Here is a 27,781-nt window from a genome sequence, read left to right as displayed (position 1 = left end):
TACCTCTTTTCCTTACCTGACATAGTCATTTTTGTTCGAGGTAAGAAAATAAATCCTTACCTGACATAGTCATTTTTTGTTCGAGGTAAGAAAATAAATCCTTACCTCTTTTCCTTACCTGACATAATCATTTTTGTTCGAGGTAAGAAAATAAATCCTTACCTCTTTTCCTTACCTGACAATATCATTTTATGTGTGAGATAAGGAAAAAAATCCTTACCTGCCAAAAAATATCGAGGTAAGAAAATAAATCCTTACCTCTTTTCCTTACCTGACAATATCATTTTTGTGTGAGGTAAGGAAAAAAATCCTTACCTGCCAAAAAATATCGAGGTAAGAAAATAAATCCTTACCTCTTTTCCTTACCTGACGATGACATAATCATTTTTGTTCGAGGATGAAAATAAATCCTTACCTCTTTTCCTTACCTGACATAATCATTTTTGTTCGAGGTATGAAAATAAATCCTTACCTCTTTTCCTTACCTGACATAATCATTTTTGTTCGAGGTAAGGAAATAAATCCTTACCTCTTTTCCTTACCTGACATAATCATTTTTGTTCGAGGTATGAAAATAAATCCTTACCTCTTTTCCTTACCTGACATAATCATTTTTGTTCGAGGTAAGGAAATAAATCCTTACCTCTTTTCCTTACCTGACATAATCATTTTTTACGCTGTATGAAAATAAATCCTTACCTCTTTTCCTTACCTGACAATATCATTTTATGTGTGAGGTAAGAAAAAAATCCTTACCTGCCAAAAAATATCGAGGTAAGAAAATAAATCCTTACCTCTTTTCCTTACCTGACATGATCATTTTTGTTCGAGGATGAAAATAAATCCTTACCTCTTTTCCTTACCTGACATAATCATTTTTGTTCGAGGTATGAAAATAAATCCTTACCTCTTTTCCTTACCTGACAATATCATTTTATGTGTGAGGTAAGGAAAGAAATCCTTACCTGCCAAAAATATCGAGGTAAGAAAATAAATCCTTACCTCTTTTCCTTACCTGACAATATCATTTTATGTGTGAGATAAGGAAAAAAAATCCTTACCTGCCAAAAAATATCGAGGTAAGAAAATAAATCCTTACCTCTTTTCCTTACCTGACAATATCATTTTTTGTGTGAGGTAAGGAAAAAATCCTTACCTGCCAAAAAATATCGAGGTAAGAAAATAAATCCTTACCTCTTTTCCTTACCTGACAAAATCATTTTATGTGCGAGGTAAGGAAAGAAATCCTTACCTGCCAAAAAATATCGAGGTAAGAAAATAAATCCTTACCTCTTTTCCTTACCTGACATAATCATTTTTGTTCGAGGATGAAAATAAATCCTTACCTCTTTTCCTTACCTGACATAATCATTTTTGTTCGAGGTATGAAAATAAATCCTTACCTCTTTTCCTTACCTGACATAATCATTTTTGTTCGAGGTAAGAAAAAATCCTTACCTCTTTTCCTTACCTGACATAATCATTTTTGTTCGAGGTAAGAAAATAAATCCTTACCTCTTTTCCTTACCTGACAATATCATTTTATGTGTGAGGTAAGGAAAAAATCCTTACCTGCCAAAAAATATCGAGGTAAGAAAATAAATCCTTACCTCTTTTCCTTACCTGACAATATCATTTTTTGTGTGAGGTAAGGAAAAAATCCTTACCTGCCAAATAATATCGAGGTAAGAAAATAAATCCTTACCTCTTTTCCTTACCTGACATAATCATTTTTGTTCGAGGATAAAAATAAATCCTTACCTCTTTTCCTTACCTGACATAATCATTTTTGTTCGAGGTATGAAAATAAATCCTTACCTCTTTTCCTTACCTGACATAATCATTTTTGTTCGAGGTAAGAAAAAAATCCTTACCTCTTTTCCTTACCTGACATAATCATTTTTGTTCGAAGTAAGAAAAAAATCCTTACCTCTTTTCCTTACCTGACATAATCATTTTTGTTCGAGGTAAGAAAAAAATCCTTACCTCTTTTCCTTACCTGACATAATCATTTTTGGTCGAGGTAAGAAAAAATCCTTACCTCTTTTCCTTACCTGACATAATCATTTTTGTTCGAGGTAAGAAAAAAATCCTTACCTCTTTTCCTTACCTGACATAGTCATTTTTGTTCGAGGTATGAAAATAAATCCTTACCTCTTTTCCTTACCTGACAATATCATTTTATGTGTAAGTTAAGGAAAAAAACCTTACCCGCCAAAAAATATCGCGGTAAGAAAATCAATCCTTACCTCTTTTCCTTACCTGACAATATCATTTTTTGTGTGAGGTAGGGAAAAAAATCCTTACTTGCCAAAAAAATATCGAGGTATTAAAATAAATCCTTACCTCTTTTCCTTACCTGACAATATCATTTTTGTGTGAGGTAAGGAAACAAAATCCTTACCTGCCAAAAATATCGAGGTAAGAAAATAAATCCTTACCTCTTTTCCTTACCTGACAAAATCATTATATGTGAGGTAAGAAAAAAATCCTTACCTCTTTTCCTTACCTGACATAGTCATTTTTGTTCGAGGTATGAAAATAAATCCTTACCTCTTTTCCTTACCCGATAAATAAATCCTTACCTCTTTTCCTTACCCGACAATATCATTTTTTGTGTGAGGTAAGGAAAAAAATCCTTACTTGCCAAAAAATATCGAGGTATTAAAATAAATCCTTACCTCTTTTCCTTACCTGACAATATCATTTTATGTGTGAGGTAAGGAAAAATCCTTACCTGCCAAAAATATCGAGGTAAGAAAATAAATCCTTACCTCTTTTCCTTACCTGACAATATCATTTTTGTGTGAGGTAAGGAAAAATCCTTACCTGCCAAAAATATCGAGGTAAGAAAATAAATCCTTACCTCTTTTCCTTACCTGGCATAATCATTTTTGTTCGAGGTATGAAAATAAATCCTTACCTCTTTCCTTACCTGACATAATCATTTTTGTTCGAGGTAAGAAAATAAATCCTTTCCTCTTTTCCTTCCCCCACCGAAACATACTTTTTCGCCCTACACAACAAAATCCTTACCTCTTTTCCTTACCTGACAATATCATTTTTTGTGTGAGGTAAGGAAATAAATCCTTACCTGCCAAAAAATATCGAGGTATGAAAATAAATCCTTACCTCTTTTCCTTACCTGACAATATCATTTTATGTGCGAGGTAAGGAAAAAAAAATCCTTACCTGCCAAAAAATATAGAGGTAAGAAAATAAATCCTTACCTCTTTTTCCTTACCTGACAAAATCATTTTTGTTCGAGGTAAGAAAATAAATCCTTAACTCTTTTCCTTACCTGACATAATCATTTTTGTTCGAGGTAAGGAAATAAATCCTACCTCTTTCCTTACCGGACAAAATCATTTTATGTGCGAGGTAAGGAAAAATCCTTACCTGCCAAAAAATATCGAGGTAAGAAAATAAATCCTTACCGCTTTTCCTTACCTGACAAAATCATTTTTGTTCGAGGTAAGAAAATAGATCCTTACCTCTTTTCCTTACCTGACATAATCATTTTTGTTCGAGGTAAGGAAATAAATCCTTACCTCTTTTCCTTACCTGAGATAATCATAAAAGGACCTGTGCAGATTTATAACCTTCAATAATAATATTGGAATCGTAGAAATCTTTTCTTTTTTTCCACATATCTCAACCCGGGGGGCACTTAACACAAATGACCATACGGGTATGTTCCCCAGGAAAGACCCCCCTTTTTTGTTTTTGCAGCTCCGAAAGAACATCTATATTTGACCAAAATAGAGCTCCGAAAGACCCTTGATTTTGATAATTTCTGCTCTAAAAGTTTTTTTCAGTCGATTTTCCAAAAGTCCCCATTTTACTTCCCAGCTCCAAATGAACCCCTTTTACCGGTACGCTGTCAGCTCCCACCACCTCAAAATTCCGGGGGAAGATACCCACCAAAATATTTTGATGTGCCCCCCCCCCCGAATCTCGACACCTTTTTCAACTTCGAAACCCTGCTCTGACAGAAGTATAATATTTTAACATTTTATAATATATCATTGTCTGTCTCACGTGTCCTGTCCGGTCATTGTCTGCACATAATAATGTCCTGATACGTCTTTTGATTGTGTTTCGTCCTGAATGTTTAACTTAATATTGTAAATAGGGTGGCCAAAAATGGTCGAGCTATGCACTTATTTGGTTTCCTACCATATGATTTTGCTTTAGGGGAGACCGGGGATGAAAGTTACACGGGGAAGTTGTTACACCTCTCAGTGTGCCAAGCTGGAATAAGAGAGGGCAGGCTAACTAACATCCATATCCTACACATCACTTGGATATACTGCCAATCGCGAGCTTTCTCCGTTGTTCTACTAAAATGTTAAGGGTCTAGGGTCTATCGAAGACGATTATGGTCAAAAAGGGGGTCATTCAGTGGGAGCCTCCAAGAAAATGTGTGAGAACGCTAAAATTCAGTGCCAGTAACCGTAAAATATAACTTTCTTGGCAACGTTTTGTGAAAAATTGCCTTTTTGAAACTGAAATTGCTACAAAAATGCAGATTTGGTGTAGGCCTAAATGTCTAATAAAAAAAGGGGGTCATTGGGTGTAAGCTGGTGAAAAAAGGAGTCATTGGGTGACAGATTTGCAAAATAAATCTGAGGGATTGAGTGAGTATAACAACATTATCACAGATCTGGATATTCACTTAAATAAAAGTTTAGCTTCTTACATGACACAGGAGCTAACATGATTATCAACATCTGACTATTACTGGATGAATAATCTACACCAAGACAGCATGATTATCATCACCGTTTACTCCCGTTTACTAAACACTCCCGTTTACTAACCGCTCCTGTTTACTCAACTAGCTGGGACCCGCGCGAAGCGCGGGTCTCCCACTAGTTATAAAATAAAAATGATCTAAATGCTTTTGAAGGCCTGTAAAGGTCCATCAAATTGTGTAACATTGTAATAACTTACCCGCATGGTGTAACAACTTACCCGGTATGCAGGGTGTGGTGTTACAAAAAATTACCTTCATTAGTTAATTAGTACCGGTAGTTAATTAGTTGTTTGATGTTTTCATGTTTTATATGCCCCAAGTTTTAGTTAACATAATGTGCTAACCATAGACCCAAGATGCAGTGTTCGAGTTATTTCATTGGAATTATATGGGGCAAAATGGCAATTTTGTAACGTCCATCCCCGGTATCCCCTATACTTTGTAATAATTAGGCCTATTTAAAGATGAAATAAACTGAAACTGAAAACTGAAACATATAAGGCACGATTCGATTTAAAACTACACATTAACATCTAAGCTACGTATCGATTTAAATCAAAATTAACATAATTTAAGCAAAAGTCAACTTCAATTTTGGTTGAATTGATCAAAAAAGCTCAGTGATTTTAGCACGGTTAAAAAGCGCATTGGAAGGGGCACACCACTAGTAAAATAATCGCCCCATTGAAATACACGTGAAAACACAAGTAAGTAAATTGGTTTTTCTACCCTTTGTAACAAAGTTGAGAATGTTTCTTATGGTTTTTTAGAGTATAAAGTCCGGAATTTAATAAAATTTAATTTTTATAACCAATCTAGTCAAACTTTTGAGCTACGAGCACCTGAGCACCACCCTCGCGAATTTCAGCTGACAATCCTTACTACCCTCCGCGTATGAATAAAGAAGTCGATACGGGCTTCTTTTTGAACCAGGCGCGGATCAGATAGAAGGGCACACTGGCTCGTGCCACGCCCGTTCATGGCTCACGAAAATGAGGAGAGAAGAGAAAGGGCAAAAATGAGAAAAGAAAAGAAAATGGAGAAGACCGGGTGAGAAGAAGGGACAAAATATTTGCACGTAATTGAGTGGGCCCAAGCCTATACTTATCTGTGATTATTATTGCTTAAAGGCGGCCCGTCACATTTTATCACCAACATCTGTATTACGACGGACTCAATGCTGACTTCTACACTAATCCGTGATGCTATATAGGCCTAATAAAGTGTCATTCGGGACAAGTGTAATATTTAAAAGTTTGAAAATTGAGTTCGGGGCCTTTTTAGTTTTAAGCAATGATAAAAATTTCTTCTTAGGGGAGATAAACAGGTGACCGTTTTCATTTCTGTTTTAGACATCCGTAGGCCTACACTTTGTGTTTTAACATGTTTAAGCAATATAATTAGGCCTACAGTAATGGTGAATAATGCTTTACGGGTCAATTGTGCCTTTTAAAATTAAAACTTTAGGCCTACACAATAATAGTGCTTCAATTAGGTCTTCATTTTGCAAAAGTTTCTCACTTCTCAGACACCCTCTGCGTGTGCATAAAGAAGTTTGCTTCTGTTTTGGAAACCCCTTTATGTTTAAAGCAATAATTTAAAACTTGTCGACAAATGACTTTAATTGGACTGAGCAGTTTTGCCGTCTCTGTCTATCATGTCATCCACCGCCTGCAATCACAATTTGGTAAAGGCCTAGTGCCCTCTATTGAATGTAGTTCAATGCTATTAAATTATTGTTAAATACTGTTACATTCAGGGATGGGGTATGAACGTTTGAACAGTATTAATTAATTTGTGGGACATTAGAGCACATCAGACATCGAATTGCATTCTGAATACGAAGAATGTCCCACAAAAAATACTGTCGAAACGCTCAAAATGCTCATTCCAGATATCCCTTAAGAGCTATTAAGTTTACCTTGCTTTCATTCTGTTACATTAAGTTAGCAATATAATATTTCTTGAAACATATCCAGTACTCACATTTTTATGGAGCTACGACGTTTCGAGACCTCTGGGGCCTGTTTCACTAAGGGGTAAGATGCGTCGTAATGGACCGTACGACGCATCTTAGAACTTAGTGTAAGGCGCATCTTACTCTGGGTTTCACAAAGACTTGTAAGACGTGTAATGGGTCGTAGCCCGTTCTCATTACGTACCATACAGGTCGTACCCTACGTCTAGTCTGAACAGGACGTAGGGACTGATCTTAATGTGATTATCATGTGACAAATTTCGCGCCAAATATTCAAAACAAGCAGAAATGGCCCTCCAACTCATGATGGGGGATCGTCAGAGGATGTTTAAAGACATTCCCACAACCCAATGGGGTTTCTGACCTTGTATGTCTGGCTTTTGTACACATGTGGTATAGTTGATCATACCGTGCATTGGTTTTCTGTGCAAATATCTGGTGTTTTCATTCTGTTATTTAACATTCAAAACATCGAGACTTAGGAATAAGGAATAAAATTGAAGCAGTGGGACAATATAAATGTTTCCTGTCAGAAAATCAAATATCAGTCCTAAGTCTCAACTATTAGCTCGTTGGCTGCAGTTTTAAAATGACCATTTTGTGTGTGTGGCAATGGGGACTTTGCCTTTAAAATTAGGTTATATTGATCAAATTTCCCAATCATAGTGCATTGTAGGAATGCCTTTAAGCCTCCTCGGGGGATCGTGTAGCCCGAGGGCTCCGCCGCGAACGAGTATTTCGAGATCGGCTTAACCCATTAGATCGATTTAATGATGATGAGATATACGAGAGATATAGATTTACCCGCAGAGGCGTCTTGCATGTAGGCCTACTCGATATTTTAACACCTCATTTACGACACCAGACTAGAAGGAGTCATGCCATTGACCCCCGAATGCAAGTTTTCGTGGCGCTGAAGTTTTACGCTCAAGGGACGGTGCACAACAATCACGGTGATCACCATGGAGTGAGCAAAGCAAGCGCTTGTAGAATTGTGCGTCGAGTTACAAAAGTACTCACTGGAATGAAACGAGAATATGTCAAGTTCCCATCAACGCCAGAGGAAGTAGCGACCACTCAACAAGAGTTTTTTGATGTTGCTGGGTTTCCGCAAGTTGTCAGCGCCGTAGACTGCATGAAAGGTGCCAACTACGGAGATAACGCCTACGCCTACGTAGATCGGAATAGAAACAAGTCCATCAATGTTCAGCTTATGTGTAATTCAGCTTTTCGTATCACTAAATAATGTCGTTGCCAGATGGCCCGGCTCAGCCCATGATTCTCGGATTTTGCGCCACAGCACAATTGGGCAGGAATTTGATGCAGGACGAAGAGATGGGATACTCATTGGCGACGGTGGGTACGGGTTGAAACCATGGCTCTTAACACCACTTTCACAACCGCGTACACCTGCTGAATATGCGTACAACAGGTAAGCTCTTATTTGACAGTAGGCCTCTATGCATTTTGTAGGCCTACATTATGTTATTTGCTCTACCGTGAACACGTAGCAAAAAAATTTCATCACGAAAATTTTTCGCCCCCCCTTTCAGATCTCAAAATTTTCAGTCCCCCCCCCCCTTTTTTTGACATGAAAACTATGGGTCAAACCCATAGAAAAGCATATACTCAATTTTCCAGGGGAAATTTGTGGTCAATTTTTTCAGGCCCCCCCCTTAGGAGGGTCAAAACTGTTAAGGCCCCTCCCCCATTTTGTATCAGGACCCCCTTACAAGTGTTTGTGAATGGTCCCTAACTCACTTGCTTATTTACTTGGGCTTACATAGTACTGACTAATCTTTTGGTGTAAATGGAACGCTTAAGCAATAAATCACTTACGGTCGGGAGGGTATCCATATATGACTTTTTTGTTTCAATAAGTAGATAATAATTATGTTTTTACAACTAGTTTTAACATATTAACTCCCATTTTATGCTTTGTTTTTTGTACTCAGTTTAAATACATACATGGTCATGGGGTTCCAGTTAGCTCAACAAATTGGGGTAAAATAAACAGTGGGTGGGTAATTGGAACAAGGGGCATTAGCACTTGCAAGGAGACTACATTCATCGCTATATTAACATTGAAAAGATATTCTATTTAACACATATTTTGTGACTAAACAAAAGAATATGAACAATAATTTTGTTTTCATGATTTTTTATAAACATGGTAAAATACCACGTAAAAATGCACCTTCTCTAGGTACATAACAGAAAAATGTATAACATAAAATCAGCCATTTTTTGTACTTCTGCTGAAGATAGCTTTATATATCTGATAGCATCAATATTGCTTCTACTGAAGATAGCTTATATCTGATAGCATCAATATTGCTTTCTACTGAAGATAGCTCATATCTGATAGTATCAATATTGCTTTCTACTGAAGATAGCTTATATCTGATAGCATCAATATTGCTTTCTACCGAAGATAGCTTATATCTGATAGCATCAATATTGCTTTCTACCGAAGATAGCTAATATCTGATTGCATCAATATTGCTTTCTACTGAAGATAGCTTATATCTGATAGCATCAATATTGTTATCTACTGAAGATAGCTTATATCTGATAGCATCAATATTGTTATCTACTGAAGATAGCTTATATCTGATAGCATCAATATTGTTATCTACTGAAGATAGCTAATATCTGATTGCATCAATATTGCTTTCTACTGAAGATAGCTCATATCTGATAGCATCAATATTGTTATCTACCGAAGATAGCTTATATCTGATAGCATCAATATTGCTTTCTACTGAAGATAGCTAATATCTGATTGCATCAATATTGCTTTCTACCGAAGATAGCTAATATCTGATTGCATCAATATTGCTTTCTACCGAAGATAGCTAATATCTGATTGCATCAATATTGCTTTCTACTGAAGATAGCTTATATCTGATAGCATCAATATTGTTATCTACTGAAGATAGCTTATATCTGATAGCATCAATATTGTTATCTACTGAAGATAGCTCATATCTGATAGCATCAATATTGTTATCTACTGAAGATAGCTTATATCTGATAGCATCAATATTGCTTTCTACCGAAGATAGCTAATATCTGATTGCATCAATATTGCTTTCTACTGAAGATAGCTCATATCTGATAGCATCAATATTGCTTTATATATCTGATTGAATCAATACTGCTATCATATATTATTATTTTTCTTTTTACTGAAGATGTGTATTAATTTTATTACTTTCAAATAAATATTGAAAAAAAAAATTGTTATAAATAATGTTATTATAATTCCTCAGTGTTATTTCTTTTGTTTGTTTTTATTTCCAACAGGGATCACCCCAGAACGAGAGTGTTCATCGAGCAAGTAAATGGTCAAATCAAGTCTAAATTCCCCGGGCTAAATTCATGTGTCTGAAGATAGGTATACGCTCAAGTCCGAAGGAAGCTTGCCGTACAATAGTTGCCTGCACAGTTCTGTTCAACATAGCCAAAGAATTGCGGGAACCATTCATCATAGACGACAATCTCCTCCAGATCCACCAGTTGAAGATTTCCAGGGTCAACCTCCTGCAGATGGTGTAATAGTTCGTGATCAAATTGTTAGAGATTTCTTCTGAAACAGTAAACTTCTGAAAAAGTAAACTTCTTCTGAAACAGTAAACTTGCAGCAAGATGTTATTGGTTCCTACATGAAGTATTATCATCTCTGACTATGACTATTGTAAAACAGGGACGTGTTGACTTTCTAAACCAAAGGAACCCCATTCGATTAGAGGGTGTTTGAAGTTGAGGTGTTTTTTTGTTTTTGTTTTTTTTTACTGCAGGCAGGATCCCTCAAAGTGGGAAATTTTAGATATTGTTTTGTTTTGTATCTTTAAAAGTAATGAAGATAAATACAAAAAAGTACACATTTTCAGAAAGGAAATGATGCATGAAAGAAATCCAACTAGCACGGCAGATATAAAGTAACATTTTTTGAGAAAAGCACCAAATTTTCCATGCCAATTTTTTTTTTTTTTTTTTTAACAATTACCATTAATACCTAATATGTACTCCACTTTGAGGTAAACAACTTCAAATATTTGTGCAAAAAGAGATATTTTATCTTTAAATCACAATATTTTGTGGTAACGGAATATAATTAAAGGGTGCCTCACCCATTATTTACGTTTTTACTGCCTTGGACACATTGTTTGGGCATATAATGCATTACCCTTTATTTCTTACATTACTGATTTCATTCATAGTTTGAGATTTATTTTAAGGAAAAATACCTTCCAATTCCTCTAGAAATCCTTGTAGGAGAGGAAACTAAAATGGAATTGTGAGCTTCAGAAATTTGAAGACTACTAGTAATAAATTTTGTACAAAATAAATTTGAAAAGAAACAAGTTATTCTAGAAACTGTTGTTTATATTTTATTAATTAACTAGAATTACAATGGTATTGATATTATCAACATTAGAGTTAAAGGAGTATCTAGTGATTCTTATATCCCTTTTGATAGTATGTTTTGGTAGATATCTATGGGAAAAAACTGAATCCAAAAGTTTCAGTTGATTGTGATTTTGCATCTGCAAGTTATGCATGATTATGTGTATTATGATTTTAAATCCCACATAGAAACCCATTGTTAAAGGCCCATTCAGTGATTTGCTCATCCGGACGATCGTAAAATCATCAAAATGCAGAATGGTTCAGCCAAAAGCCGTGTATTTAAGATAAAACAAGACATTTTACACGAATCTGTAATTTAGATACTGACAGTATCTAAATTAGCTACATGTATTGAATTGGGCTTCAACTTCGTCAGTACTGCTGCTTTCTTCGTTTTTTTGCCAAATTTGTCATTTCAAAAATACCAAATGACAATTTAAATGATTTATCCTTCACTTTAAAGCAATTTGTAAAAATTTTTAATTTTTTACACTTGTGCTGGGATCACTGAATGGGTCTTTAAGTGGCTCAAAACTCACCAGTGAGTTATTCTTTCATTTTACCTCAATAGTTTGGCTTACAATGACCAGAAAAATGTCATGACAGTTGTTAGTGATAATATTAATTTACAATATTTGGCAAAGTAGAACAAAATTTTAATTTGAATGAGAATGCACAATGAGGCTTTAAAACTCTGGTTATATAGAGTTTTTTGTAAGTTTTATATCATGAAAAAAACAATACATGTAAAAAATGTTGTGAAAATGTTTTTGTAAAACATTCATGGCAAACATTTTTCCAAACTATTTTGTCAACATGTAAATAACATTATTGAAATATTTTGCTTCAAGTTTTCACAAATATTATAGCATGTTTTTAAAACATTTTACACCCAATAACCCTACATTTAAATGTTTCAGTAAAACATTTGTGTTGCTAGGGTGTTGTAATTTCCTTCTGTTAACATAAAATAAATAAAATAAACTTGACCATATTTTTGCCACACGCATGAATCTGAAAGAAAATTTTTGTGCCCAAACTATATGTAGCCAGAGTTTACCCATGGTATAAAAAATGTGGTGGATGAAGCTGGTGATCACGAAATGCACCATTAAAAGATTATTATACAGGGTGTCCCTGAAAGAACTGTATGGTCAGGAACTGATTATTTTGGTTACTTTAAGGGAAGGGGTATGAACGTTTGGACAGTATTTATTGTGGGACATTAGAGCACATCAGACATATCGAATTGCAATCTGAATACGAAGAATGTCCTTCTGATATCAAATAATTGTGATTTTTGAAATTCGCAATGTAATACACATTTTATGGCAAATCATTAAAAATTGATATTTTTGATATTTAACAGTACTCGAAGTAAACTTTATAAATCTGATGATTTCTACCTAAAGTGTATGTAGGTGGGATGAAAAAGCCGACGATCAATTGAAAATTTTGACCTTTCGTATTGAAGATATGGATTTTTCCCAAAACACCAAAAAAATTAGGTCTTTTTGGGAAAAAATCCATATTTTCAATATGAAATGTCAAAATTTTCAATTGATCGTCGGCTTTTCCTCCCAGCTACATACACTTTTAGACTATCATTAAATTTATAAAATTTACTTCGAGGACTGTTATATCTACAAATGTGAAAAATATCAAATTTTAATAATTTGTCATAAAATTTGTATTATATCGTGAATTTCATAAAATGAAAATTATTTGATATCAGAAAGACATTCTTCGCATTCAGAATGCAATTCGATAGGTCTCATGTGCTCTCATGTCCCACAAAAAATGTTGTCGAAACGCTCAAAACGCTCATTCCAGTTCCCTTAACGAATAATCTAAATGTAACTAAATAACTGATGATGTTGAAGAACATATCAGCCATCACATATTTTTGAATTTTGACAATTGACCGCTCCGTTTTTGAAATAAAAGAATTTTACGAAACTACCTACTAGTTTTCAACCGTTCCATGGAGTTATTATCTATCAATTACAAGAGGCACATCATGCACTGATGATGCACAGTGATTAGGCCATCTCAATTTAATAGTTCGTCTCAAAGCCCATCCCAATTTAAAAATCTAATACAGAATGTAGTTTTAATTTTTTTTTTTTTAATTTGTTGTTTTACTTTAACTTTTTGTATCTATGACAAGAATAGACCTTTTCATCTCTCAAGTAGGTTGCACTGTGGTCAAGATGACAATTTTTTTTATTGAGATTTACGCTTTAGGTTATTTTGATGTCTGACAGATTTGTGTGTGGCGGATTGAAAAAAAAAAAATGAAACAGTGGAAAAAAAATGAAGTTTACTCAACCAAGCCGGAATTACATGAAAGAACAGGCAATTTTACTAATGTGTGTGGGGGCTTTGAGATGAATTATTAAATCAAGATGGCCTCTGAAAATAGATCATCGAGTGTTATTTTAATCCGTGGAAAGGCTTGAAAATGAGAGAGTGTCGTAAAATTATTATATTTCAAGAACGATATGGTCAATTGTTAAAATTCAAAAGGTATGTGATAGCCGATTTATTCTTCAACCACACCAAGTATTTAGTTATGTTAAGTTGTGGCGTTAAAATACCCAGACAATTAGGTTTCCAACGATACAGTTCATTCAGGGACACCCTGTACCAGCTTATAACAATCATACTATATATTTATTTACTGCATTGAATTAAAGGGGGGTAACCCTATTGGTTTTGGATATGGATTGTCTTTAAAATTACATAATAATATCAAATATCGCCTCCTTTATGCTGCTTTGTGAAAAAACGAGAGCATTTTCAGCGTAAATGTGAATAAATAGCCAAATTTGCAATCCAATACCTTGGTATACGTGAATTGCATTCTGGGCAGGCAATGACGAATGCTGACATGCTGTACAATGCCCGGCCCGTATTGAACGGAAAATGGTTTTTTTCGTACCGTTTCAGAAAAAAGGAAACAAAATATATTTCCCCTTGCAATATGTACATTTCAAATGAATATAAACCAAGTTTGGGTAAAATGGACAGGAAAAAAACCCTTCCGAGACCGGGTTTTGAACCGGTACCTCTCGGGTAAAAACAAACGCGCTAGTCAATTGAGCTATTTAGCACACCACGCTTACCGGCGCCGTTTTCATAACTTTATACGGCGCACCGTCTTGCGGTGACTGATATTTCGTTCATAATTCCTCCCAGAATTCCAAAGTATTTACCATTGTTTACAAACTGGTATACCTGTAAAAACCGCTGTGATTCATGATTTCTCCGGAAATACATCGACTTGGAGCGTAAAATTTTAGGATAGTAATGAGAAAAATAGTATCTATTATGTGATACCAAAACCTCATCAACAATGAAAAAAATCGGGGATGATGCTGTCGATCGGGTTACGGACCTTTAAACAAGTCCATGGCTGAAGGTTGTAGATTATTAAGATCATTATGGATCTGCTTCAGCACTTCAGCAATGGTACTTAAACTCCTAGCAGATTGCTGACTGACAGCAAGTTTTGCTCTCTCAATTTTCAATAACTCTTCATGGATGTCACACTGTCTTATTGATGCTGTTTTGGTTGGTGTGCTACTGCTACTTTCTTCTTTATCTTCATTCTGCCTCTTCTTTAGTGGTATGTTAACTGTAGATTGAGTTGGCACTACCGGTATATGAACCGATTCTATGGAGCTTTGAGATTCCTTTAATATGCAAGAAAAATAAAAGATAAACAATTATTGTGATAATAATAACTATGCGCTATCTATTTTGAGGTCATTGCAGGACATTTGAAGCGGTTTGTTTGGGCCAAGGTAGTTTTTCCGAGGGCAGAGGCCCAACAATTTCACGTAATGACCGTAAAGCAATTTTTGCTTAAAGCTCTGGTATGAGCAATTGGACAGTATTTTTTGTTGGCCATGAGAGCACATTAGTCATATCGAATTGTATTCCCGAATACGAAGAATGTCCTTCTGATATCAAATAATAACTAGAGCGGTTCTCGGCTTTCGCGGTTCTCGGCATTCGCGGTTCTCGGTAGTGTGGGTTGGTCCGTATGTGACGTTTCTGTTCAGAACCTTGTGTGACCCTTCCCCCAGAAAAAAATCATCCGCCACCACTGGTTATAACAAGGGCCTTGTAAATGCAACTGGTGAGACAGAGCCTCGAATGACGTTTGTGTTTTCAGTCTGATTTCAGTTCCCTAACAGGTACAAAGTTTACGCATTATCATTAGGCCTACCAAGTATTGTATGTCCTATAATCTCTTATGTATGACATGGATCTTTACCATGATTGTGCAAGCCAAAAAAATATCATTTCAGTACCCCAAACATGCGTTAAAAAAAGACCATGTTTTACACATGCAACCTCAAGTTTAGACATATAATTTAATTTTCCCTAAACCCTCATGCACGGGAAAAATCATGCCGCCACCATTGGTTATGACAAGGGCCTTTTAGGGTGCACACCAGTAAATAACCCCCACAGACTTTCTGTACAGACAGGGGCCGGGAAAACAACTCAGTTCTTCAAAACTTCCCCTTTCTGCAAGCAGAAGGTCAGATGACGACATCCATTGTAAAAATTAATATATGGATTTCAGGATTTTTTTTCCAGAAATATTGTAAAAAGTTCAACCTATAACCCATACAGCTAACGCCACCTCACAAACAGCTTGGTGTTTCTGAAATGTAACACATTTTGAAAGTCGTCATAAAAAGTCGGATCCTGCTAAATTTACACAGACAATCTATATAATTTACAGGCCTAAATGATGATTAAATATGAATCAGGGCCTAATAGTTGCCTTTTAAGCCTTTTCTAATGTATTACATTAAGTCATATTGCACATTTCCTCGTTTCAAATACTGTTTTTTCCCTTCCAGGGTGTAGCTAGACTTCTCCGTACTCCACTTGCCAATTGTGCTTCTGGCTATTGCATTTAAGCTTAAAACTCTGATTATTATTTGTGCACAATTGATAGATTTTCACATCTAATCTTTTCAGTCACCGTACGCCCTCTGTTTGTTAGCTTCCCAAGTGGACTACTGACTTTGGATTGCGGATAACTTTTTAACACGGGATTCTATGGAGAGTTAGGCCAATTTCTGGCCTAACTAAAATTGGTCATGATGTAATGCATCTTTAAATGAATCTGGCTTGTGATTGGTCCCCAGATATCGTTATTGATTGAACAAATTCATCAGGATCGGTAGAGTAAACTAGTAAACCAGAGTTCGTAGTATCTGATCCAAGAAAATGCACTTACTGTGTACGTTTCAACAACCACTGTTGTCTTTGTCAACACTTGATGAGGAGTGACTGCAATCTACTGACAACCAACGCTAGAGGATATGTAAAATCAGGCGGTTTTTGGCGATTTTAGCCATTAAGCCCCCCACCGCATAAATCTGAAAGCCCTCTGAGCCCCCCTCCTGGAGACGCTATTGCAAAATCAATGGAGAGAAACTATACTACCTTGTTTCTTAATAAAATGTAACGGGTACATCAGGCAACTATGAGAGCCAAAAAGGCCTCAAATTGAGCAAGAAAGACATTAATTTTCACGTGCATTTCAACCAAGACGCTTCATTAGTGGTGTTCGCCCGTAATGTCATATTATCATGACCGTTTTATTTTGTTTTATGTTAAGGGCTGGGGTATGAACGTTTGGACAGTATTTATTGTGGGACATTAGAGCAGTCATATCGAATTGCATTCTGAATACTAAGAATGTCCTGATATCAAATAATTTTGATTTTTTGAAATTCGCAATGTAATACACATTTTATGACAAATCATTAAAAATTGATATTTTTGATATATAACAGTCCTCGAAGTAAATTGTATAAATTTAATGATACATTCTTTAAGTATATGTAGCTGGGAGGAAAGGCCGACGATCAATTGAAAATGTTGACCTTTCGTATTGAAGATATGGATTTCCCCAAAAAAAATAGGTCTTTTTGGGAAATAAAATCAATATCTTCAATATGAAAGGTCAAAATTTTCAATTGATCGTCGGCTTTTCCTCCCAGCTACATACACTTTAAGAATATGTCATTAGATTTATAAAATTTACTTCGAGGACTGTTATATATCAAAATGTGAAAAATATCAAATTTTAATAATTTGTCATAAAATTTGCATTATATCGTGAATTTCAAAAAATGAAAATTATTTGATATGAGAAAGACATTCTTCGTATTCAGAATGCAATTCGATATGTCTGATGTGCTCTCATTTCAAACAAAAAATACTGTCGAAACGCTCAAAACGCTCATTCCAGATCCCTTAAGTATATGTCATATTACATGTTTCACATTTGTACGATTTTAAATAATTCTTTATCATGTTTATAGGACATGCTCTGTTATATTTTTATATCCTCTTTTCATTCTTGAAAAGATAGATCATGCTTTTTATTTCACCCATTGGGTATTTCTTTATTAATTTGTGTTTATATGGCGATTTCAAGTGGGATAATAACTCCTGGATGACGTAAGCATAATGTTGATAGATTTAAATATCATTATAAATAGGCACTTAATAATAATGATATTGAAATAAATTGATAAATAGATAAATTAATAGATAAATAAATAAAAGATATATAAGCCTAGATAAATAATAAATAAATGATAAACTAGGAGTAAATTGCAAACATTAAATATCTTAGAGCAAATGAGCATTTAATAAGTTTTTGCGACAAATATTTTGGCCCTTCTTGTACGTTTTATCATTATTTTATCTTTTACTAATTTTTTTTTGGGACATGCTCGCTTATTTATTTTTTATGTGTTCCTCTTATCATTTGTGAAGTATTTCTTTATTTTTGTTTTAGTACAAGTGATCACTGAGTATGTTTAACTGTGGAAATATCGGTAGATAAGGTGTTTTTTATTTCACCCTTGAGTATTATTTATAAGTATCAACATACATTTCACATGTCATGATTTTTCATTGTTTTATTTTAAAGGAATTCTTTATTGGGGTGCATGCTCTCATATATTAGGTGGTTTTTTTTTTTTTTCATGTTCCTCTTGTCATTCTTGATAGATGGCTGTTTATTTATGTCGCGTGTTTTAAAAAATACTTAAAAGTATTTTTTTAATTTTTGGTCGAAGTGTATAATTATCATCACATGCTGTACGCTGTTTATTTATTTCGCCCTCATTTTCTTTACTTTTGTTTTTAGATCTTTAGTTCTTTATTTTTGTTTCTGTGAATATCATCCGAAAAGTAGGCCTTCTGCACATTATGATTTTTCCTTGCTTTATTTAACTCTTTACTGGGGTGCATGCTCTCTGCTGGTTTTTTTCATGTTCCTCTTATCATTATTGACAAGATAGCACCTGCTGTACGCTGTTTATTTATTTCGCCCTAAATTATTTCTTTACTTTTGTTTTAGATTTTGAAGTTGATATCATGATATCACACGCTATGTTTTATACCAACCGCATTGTCTGGTTAAAGACAGTTCTTGTTTTAAATCCTGAATACAATGTCAACATTCAGTTCGTTCACCTCACAATGCGGTGCGATGTTATATAACTGTATATATTGCAGGGTTGCCAAACCCGCGATGTAATAGGCCTAGGTCAATAGGATGAGTTTTGAAGATTTTCCTCGCGACAATTTCCTGTCCTATAGACACCAATTGATGGTTAAGAAAAATATTGCATGACTTCTCAACATTGGCTTACGCGACTTCTGGTAGTTTATTATCTCATAGAAACCAACGGTTGATAAAAAAAACATTGGGCGACTTTTCAATGATTTGACCCGCGGTTTGCCCTCATTTGTTTGGCAACCGTGGTCTGTGTTAAGTGAATATATTTCGGTAAGAAAATAATTATCATAGACCATGTAGACAGAACGGACAATAGTCATAGGCGCTCTCCTCCATTTTGAGAAATATACTTTTACACACACACTACATTTATAATTAAAATGATCAGCCTTACTACATTTATAATTAAAATGATCAGCCTTAAAGTTTTACCATTTAGTGGGTTAAGCCAAACCTATTAAAGTGGATGAAATATAAATCAACACTTCTGGCACTGATTGGTTTCCGTAGTTGTTATATGGAATACGAGCTGTCTGTAGCTACAAAATTGTCTGCAAATCGGCTTTTGCCGGGCCTCTCTTTTCGGCGTTTTTCTCATTAAATTAGGGTCCCGTTCAAATAAAAAATAAACTGGTGTCTAGATGTAATCACAGTTAACACACCAGGAAAATTATAGAATATACAACAACCTAGTTACACCTGTAGACTGCGAACAAACATGCACCTGGCCAGACCTGGCCGTAAAACAAAGTGTTCTCCCTACGGATACCCTTAAGGGTCACACAATAAATTTGCGATATTATAATACATGATTGAATCCCTGCCCACAACGAAAAGAAGCTAAAGATCGTCTAGAATGATTATTTCATGCCACTCAACCTTAGGCCTACAAGAAAATCAGTGATTTCTCTGTTGATATCACTGAACAATGAAACTACAAATAAAATGTAAACCAAGTTCCTGGCGTGACAAATTTTATGTGATCACACGTAACACATATGGGCGTTTCCGTTAACTTGAGTTTGTGTCACAAGTGACTGGAAAAGTGTGGATTCATCAACGTTTGGCTACTGTGCAAAGATATGGGAAGAGTTGTTGAATTGAACATTTTGACCTTTCATATTGATTTTTTCCCTAAAAGGCCTTATTTGTTTGGGTGTTTTGGGGAGAAAATCCATATCATAAGATTTATGAAGTTTACCTCGAGGACTGGTAAATATCAATATGTTTGATATGTACGGAGCCTCATGGGTGACATGTAACAAATATTTTTTGGAAAATAGTCATGTTATCTCGGGATAATTATCCCGAGATAATCATGTTATCCCAGGATAATCAGGTTATCTCAGGATAATTATCCCGAGATAATCAGGTTAACCCGGGATAATCATGTTATCCCAGGATAACATTTTTATCTCTGGATAATTGTAGTTTTAGCGCTATGACGTAGGTAAATGAAGTGGACACTTTATCGTGCTCTCATCATAAAATCACAATCACTTTGACAAGTTTGACATTAGCAAAAATGAGTTGTACTATCACTTACCATAACAATGCTGCATAACAATATGCACGCTATTGTTCTCTTTTGGGAACAAAGCTCACACAGTAATTGTTACTATGCGTTTGCTTTGTAATATTTCATCCAACTGAAACTATATCATTGCAATATACAGGGAATCAGATACATGAGTTTGTGGACTGACACGGTTTATATGCTAGTCTCAGATGAAATTCTAAGCTCAAATTATGTATTTATTTTTTAGGCCTAATATTTCTCATGATATTGATATACATATGAATTGTAATATCACAATTGTCTAATAAAAAAGAAGCGGCTGATTTTAGCCGTATGTTTAAAAACCATGAAAGTTGTAATACTTAATTTGGATTTTTTTCTGTGAACAGCAACAGTATACGTTCTGTCCATCGAGAGCGTTTATAGTCCCTTTTCTCACAGCGGCACATCTCATTTCATGACGTCACTGTTTTTCTAGGCCAAATCTGTCTCGTTCGAAGGAACTCACCGCTTAAGTTGTTTTTTGCGGAATATCAATTTTAAACGTCTTATTTTCTAAAAAAGGAGTCATTTTCATTGTCCTCATAATATTAGCTTGCCAATGATATGATGTTGTTTTTGCTATAGACCTGCCCTTTAAGATCAAAGTTAAAGTACCTGTGAATCAGTCATGGATTCATCTTCAGGAAGAATACCGTGTACAGCTTCCACAGCGAGTATAATTGAGACTTCTTCTAGAACCTTGTTATAAGCCAATGGTGGTCCACCTCCTGAAATATACAAAAAAAAAACACCTTTTTTTAAAATGTTTATGATGATGATGACCCTGTGTCAATCTTCGGTTAGCTTCCAGTCACACTGCCACAAACTGAGACTATTCTAAAGGACCTGTAACTTATACTGATTAAACTATTACAAAAAAAGCCTGTTTTACTTGTTTTCAGTTCCACTTTAATCTCCCTCTTTATGTCTTGAACCTGAAAAAGAATGAACATGATAGTCCATGAGTGATTTTTCAACATATTTGACTGTTGGATAAATATGGGTGCTGCAGCTTTGGAGCTAAGGCAATATGGTGCATTACTTTGAAGTTGGTAATGGGTAAATTACACTGTGCACTGTACCAATATCAATCTCCATTCCCCAAATGTCAAAGAGAACTAGAGCTGCTGTGGATCAAGAGCCATGAATGTAAGTGGCGGCTTCTGGTTTTGATGACTTCTGCATGAGATTTGACCCCAACCATTAAAAACAACCTGATTATCTCGGGATAATTATCTAGGGATAACCTATCATCGAAAATACAAGATTGGATCTTGTTGGCGCACATTTTATTGCGGATAAAAGTTCCACTGTTCAACTGTTGTGCTGCACAAAGTATGAAATTTGACCTCGGTTGAATTAGTGCGCCCACATGATCCCACTTTTTTACTTGCTATCATTTATACATTAAGCCCCTCTATGACCTCAGATAACCACAGTTTCATTTTTTATGGTCCACTCATATCAAAAGATTATCTTCACAAAGTTTAAGCTCATTTCGGCAACCTTCAACACTTGACCTCAGCATGACCTGACTACACAACATTGAATTTCATAACATTCCATATATAACCATAGAATTTGTTCACACATTATATTGAACTTACCTGTCACTGGGGATTTGTAATTTCTTCCTTAAGAGGCCAAATCACGCCACTTTTTGCGAATCTTCTGCCAGTCTCTTTCTGGGCCCCCAACTGCTCTCAAAGCTATCGCAGCTTTTTTCCATGTTCTGGAAAGAACAACACAACACATAGTTTCTTTACATACATGTATTAGACTATGAGACATGGGCATTTATCTTTCACTTCTGTAGTCCACTCTTGGGCAGAACATGAAAACATAACAAATCAAGAGTAAATATATGTCTGAATTAATATCCAAAAAGTTCCCACGTTTTACTTTACTAATTTAGGAGTTATTTGGGGTTTAAAATGTGTTTATCGTGATTTTTTTCCATTTTTGCCCAAAAATGTCCAATATTAAATTAGCTGTAACTTTCAAAATAAATTGAGTAGAAATTTCATTTCTATTGTAGATGTTACATATCACATGGTTGTCTAACACTGGTGAATAAAAATGTCACAGCACAACTATAAAATATAAAAAAATGGCAAAAAACATATTTTTGTGCTATTTTGGCTATTTTTGAGCTAAAAATGTAATTTTTGCATGGCGAAAAAAATAAATATATATCTTATTGATTTAAAAAATATGTCATTATGTCAACCTAATTATTCTGAACAAAAAAGTTAATGATGGTGAATGTCTGTGAGCCTGAGTTTTTGATCTATGTCCCTTTAAAATTCACATGGAATAAAATAGACCCGGGTAAAATAGCATGTTTTTGTCAATTTTTCCAATATTAGGCTGAAAATGGTCCTTTTTGTAATTTTAACAAAATTTTCAGTGTTTGGAAAGTGGGAACTTCACATATGGCCACGTGTTTTGAACTCGCCACCCTTAGCGTTACATCACAAATATTATGAATTTTTACACCAATCAAGTTTCAAATTAGAATATCTCCACAACTATCAACCCTAAACTAGCAAAAGTATACATTTTTGGAAAGCTGAAGGCAAAAGCAATTAAAATATACACATTTCAACTCACTGTACAGGGTGACCTTGAAGTTATACAGGGTGGAATAAAAAAAATTCAAATAAAAAATGGGTCATTTAATGCATTGCTTATTACTAACTTGCAGTTATAAACTGAAAGTAAACAACATTGATTTGGTTAGAGGTTAGGGGGAGCCAACTGACTCTGGAAGAAAAAAATCACAGCTGTTTGGTAATCTCGGAATACAGGGTGTCCCAAAATATGTTCAAATTTTTTTTATACCCAATGACACCCTTTTAAACATATTACACCCATTGACCCCTTTTTCATATTGTTTGAACCCAATTACCCACCCCTTAAAATTGGCGCCTATACCCCTATCCCCCGCTAGAATATCTTAGATGCAGGGAGGTGGGAATGGCATCGGCATTATGATATTTAAATAAATCCATAGAAATAAATTGGATTTCACCAAATATTGGCATTAGTCATTTATTTGGATAGTGGAACACATTTACTATGGTTGGTAGAAAATTTAAATTACACTTTCGAATTAACAGGTCTCATGATGATGAACCCAAGTGTACATTTATAAATATGCACATACCTTGCTTTTACCTTCTCCTCTTTGCTGCTACCTTTCCCACCATTGCCAAAAAGCAAAGGCTTATTTGCTTCCACAAATTTCAACAGCGCCTGAACTTCATTCTCGCTTCTATAATCCTTCCGTTTGATTCTTTTGCCATGGCCCTGTTTGTCTGACTCTGAAGCTCTCTTATCCTGAAATTTAAATTTATAAAATAAATAAATTTAAAAAATGATATAATAATAGATAATTATAACATAAATAATGAATAGCTGCCCCAATGATACTGAGGGAATATATAGGGGGAAAAACCTGTTTAATTTTGCACCTTGCAGATGAATTTTTGGCAATAGATAAATTGACATCATAGAGGTATTTTAATTGTATCCAAAAGATGAAGAAATATTAAGAATGTTCAAACAATCAATTTAAGAAAGTATGAAAAATGGTAAAAAATGGAAAAAGTTGATTTAAAACAGTGATTTAAAAAAAAATCAAGTGATTTAAATTGTGATTTAAATCAATGATTTCAATCGGAGTGATTTAAATCAAGGCGTTTTGGCAAATAAATAAAATGATTGGATCACACTTGCTGCCGATATTAATAAGATTATGAATTGAGGTACACCCCGTTCAGTCCGAACCACCGCTAGTCCAAATTTTAAGAGCTTAATACCTAAGGCTAATGCACTTATCAAGTCTTTCCCCGGCCCTGGGGGACCCGGGACATAGTGGGGAACGTGCTGGGACGGAGCCGGGGATGTACACAATATAACATTGCCCCGCAGGCTGGGAAGTTAGCCGGGACTTGGCCGGGGATGTACAGTAGATCGTCCCCGCTATGCCGGGCCAATCATTCATGTTAGCGGGGCTTTTGCCGGGGTGTACAATTTTTTTCCCTCGCACTGCCGGGACATAGCGGGGACTTTCATGAAGAAGTCACACCATTTAAAAAACATCAGTATACCACAAGTATTTTCTAGTAGGCCTACTGCAGCTGTCGGTACCATCTGATCTCGATTTTAAATACACTGTATGATCCAGACATGCCAAGTAGTATACGGATTTTCAGTATTTTGTAGGGAAAAAGATGTAAAATATGGGAGTAGGCCTATGTTTTTTTCCGTCGATTTACCCGCCTATCGCGGTTGGTATCTAGGCCTAAAGAGGAAAATCCTGCTTGGGTGGTTGATGGAATATTTCCATAGGCCTTTGCATGTTTTTACCAACGGATGTCTTGCTGTGTACAAAATAAAGACACAAAAATACACTGGTCTCATCAGGTGGCGAGCCGGTTTTTAAAACAAATCACGACCTGTTTTATAATAGTAGGCCTACCTGCATGTAGAAGTTTGGTTAAAAAAAAGCTCGTTATTAAAATACATAAAAAATAGTAAGAAATAGCATTTTGCGTGACTGTGACAGCTGCTGTGCGCATTGCGTGAAATACAGATGCTTGCCATTCTGCTAAAAAAAAAAAAAAAAAAAAAATTGTTTATTTCCAACTTGATACTCGCATGTACAGAGTCCATGAGTACATTTTGCTGCCTGCTAAACATTAAAATCAAGAGCATTTAAATTTAAGTTTTATTCACAAAAGTTGAATAATTGTACTGAAATCCATTGTGTCAAATGAAATTACTTTTAATACAATCGTCCCGACAAAAAACTCATCCCTAAATTTTTGAGAGTGCATCTTATTCATGGTTGCTTTTCATTCCGCTATTAAGCCCCTTAGCCATTGGAGAATCATAGGGCTCGCAATTTTGTGTTTGACCATTTAAGATAGTCAGGCTCACATCACATCGTCCATAGGGAAGTGGAATGTGCCTGTACGGTCCAAAAATGGCTTTACTATGGGGCTCAATGGAAAAATTACTAAAATTAATTTTGACAACCAAAACCTAAGTGATGTTGACTTATGTTGGTACTGGCATAATAATGGATTCATAAGCTATCACATAGTGCAATCTATGTTCCACCAAGTGGACACTCGTTAAAGCGCAAAAGCAATTTGTGTGTAAATCAAGGCCATCCAAAACAGCTTTCTTACAATAAAGAATAGGAGGTCATCTGGGGTCACATACAGTAGTGTACATTGTACATGTGCCTGCTGTCACAATTTCACACACAAAATTTTGAACAATTTGGTGATCAAGTATGGTGACACCATTTTTGTCTGTAACTTCAAAAGTATAGGCCTATGCACTAGAAACATGATTGACCCCTTATTGTTTAGGTAATTTGATTCTCTTTCAAATGAAAGATCTTTCAGCTAAAAATATTGAACTTAAAAATTTTATGAACATACCTATTTAAGAGTAGGCCTACTACCATTGGAAATTGTCCTTCGAGATTGATGTAAAAAAGATTCATAACTTTCCTGTTGGTAGTCATCGAATGGTTTGCTGACATTAAAGCCATATTATAACATTTGCTGAGGAAGACGCCCTCACTGATTTTTTAACATTCCTTTTTTACATGATTAAATTGTACTTTATTAAACCAATATACCCTGCAAAAATTAAGACTCTAGGTGCTGTGGTTTTGTCAAAATCCGAGATTTTGAATAAAACGCCGGAACCGGCGCTTTATTATTACGATGGAATTATTAGTCGAACGCATACACGATGTTATAACACACAGTACGTACACAGCGTGCAGGACAGAGATATACACAACAAAGGGTCGTACCACAACATGACCGAAGGAGTGGTACGTATTGGCGACATGTGCGCTTGTAGTAAATTCCAATTTTCTTTGCTTTGCCATAGTTGTTCGGCTCTAAAATAAAAGGGGATATATATGACAGTAAAAGCATTTTGATATCATTAATAGAGTATGACATGAAAACTATGTATCAATTTTCATATTAAAATTACAAAACAATGTGCAAAATTCAATTTTTTTTTTTTTTAGGTCAACCATGATCCTAGCATTTAGGTCTAGGGTCCAGAGACACTACAAAACCGAAAAAACTTAAAAAAAAAAAAAAAAAAATATATATTTTTTTTGTTTTGCAATTTTTTTTTTTTTTTTTTTTTTGCAATTTCGGGTACCCGGTTACCCGCCCGAAAAATGCGGTGGGACCCGGGCACAAAATTACTCGAAAATCACACCCCTAGTTTCATCATACTTCTTAAAAATACAAATCAAAAGGAACTTCATGATCAAAAACAAGAAGAAAATCATTTCGGAAATAGCCAAAACAAATTAGTTATGATCAACAATAATCATTTTGGAAATAGCCAAAACAAATTATTAAGATAAACAATGTGCATCGCCAAAACAAAAAATCAATGATGTGCATTTATAGCACTCAATCAATAAAAATCATTGAGGTGAAGAGGTGTGCCTTTGTTCACACAAACCTCTAAACATACACACATGGCTATGGATAGGCATAGAAACCAAGCAAACATGTCTCTTATCAGTGCACATGGTCCTTATCCAAACATTGGCCAGATAGTTTGAAAGGACTTATCTTAACTTTCTACTATTAGTGACTAGTTTCGCTTGAGCTGCGTAACACAAAATGAATGGCAAAAATAAAACTAACATGACTCAGTCACTTTGTCAATTTTACAAAAACTTAAAATACTGTTAGTAAACTTAAAAGTACAAGGTATGATACTCTCATTCCTAGATAGAATAACAAAATATTTATGTCACACGCCTTTTAGAACACTTTGTTAAATGTCCTAATTTGCCCTGAGTGACACCGAGCATACACCAATTCTATCTATAAAAGTATCATGGACATAGGTGATCTGCATGTATCATGTGCTCAAGCACAAAGTTCACAAAATAGTAACTCAATTATGAGTGAAATCAAAGATACCAAAATTTTGAGAAAATAAGGATATCAAACATGAATGTGAATAATTTTGAGAAAATCTCTGGACATCTCTTAATGCACAGGAAAGTTTCATAATTCAGAAGCTTAAACATGTTGAATCAAATCAACGATTAATTCTCAAAATATTACATGCAAATCTTAAATGGTGTTAGTACAATAATATTATGAACATCAAACTAATACTCTTTACTCAATATCTTTAAAATCAGATATCATTATGTTTAGGAATAGTTTCCATAATAAAAGCTCATCACACAAATTTAGGAATTTTTGTGAATAGGAAAACTTTTGAAGAACTTGTAGACAATAAAAATCAGTCCGAAACTAATTACGATCTTCACCAAATTCAAGAACATGAAACCTTAGATATATGGTAATATCCAAATATGAGCTTGACTTTCTGAAGAAATCAAACAAAAGCAGTAAAATAAACAAAATAAAATGTTTTGACATACCTGCAGAGGGAGAGAAGATGGTGGTTAAGTGTGTC

General features: G+C 34.9%; 1 protein-coding gene across 1 annotated transcript; it reads right to left on the bottom strand.

The window, feature by feature from the left end:
• Positions 1-14,545: 14,545 nt before the first annotated feature.
• Positions 14,546-26,382, bottom strand: LOC140143048 (uncharacterized). The gene is given in 5 exon segments (XM_072165096.1): positions 14,546-14,851; positions 20,900-21,012; positions 21,892-22,016; positions 23,454-23,626; positions 26,127-26,382. Coding segments are annotated over 5 exon segments (795 nt in total). The 5' UTR covers positions 26,205-26,382.
• Between the last annotated feature and the right edge of the window lie 1,399 nt (positions 26,383-27,781).

Source organism: Amphiura filiformis, chromosome 2 (assembly GCF_039555335.1).
Source record: "Amphiura filiformis chromosome 2, Afil_fr2py, whole genome shotgun sequence".
Taxonomy (NCBI): Eukaryota; Metazoa; Echinodermata; class Ophiuroidea; order Amphilepidida; family Amphiuridae; genus Amphiura; species Amphiura filiformis.
This window is presented reverse-complemented; position numbering and strand designations above follow the sequence as displayed.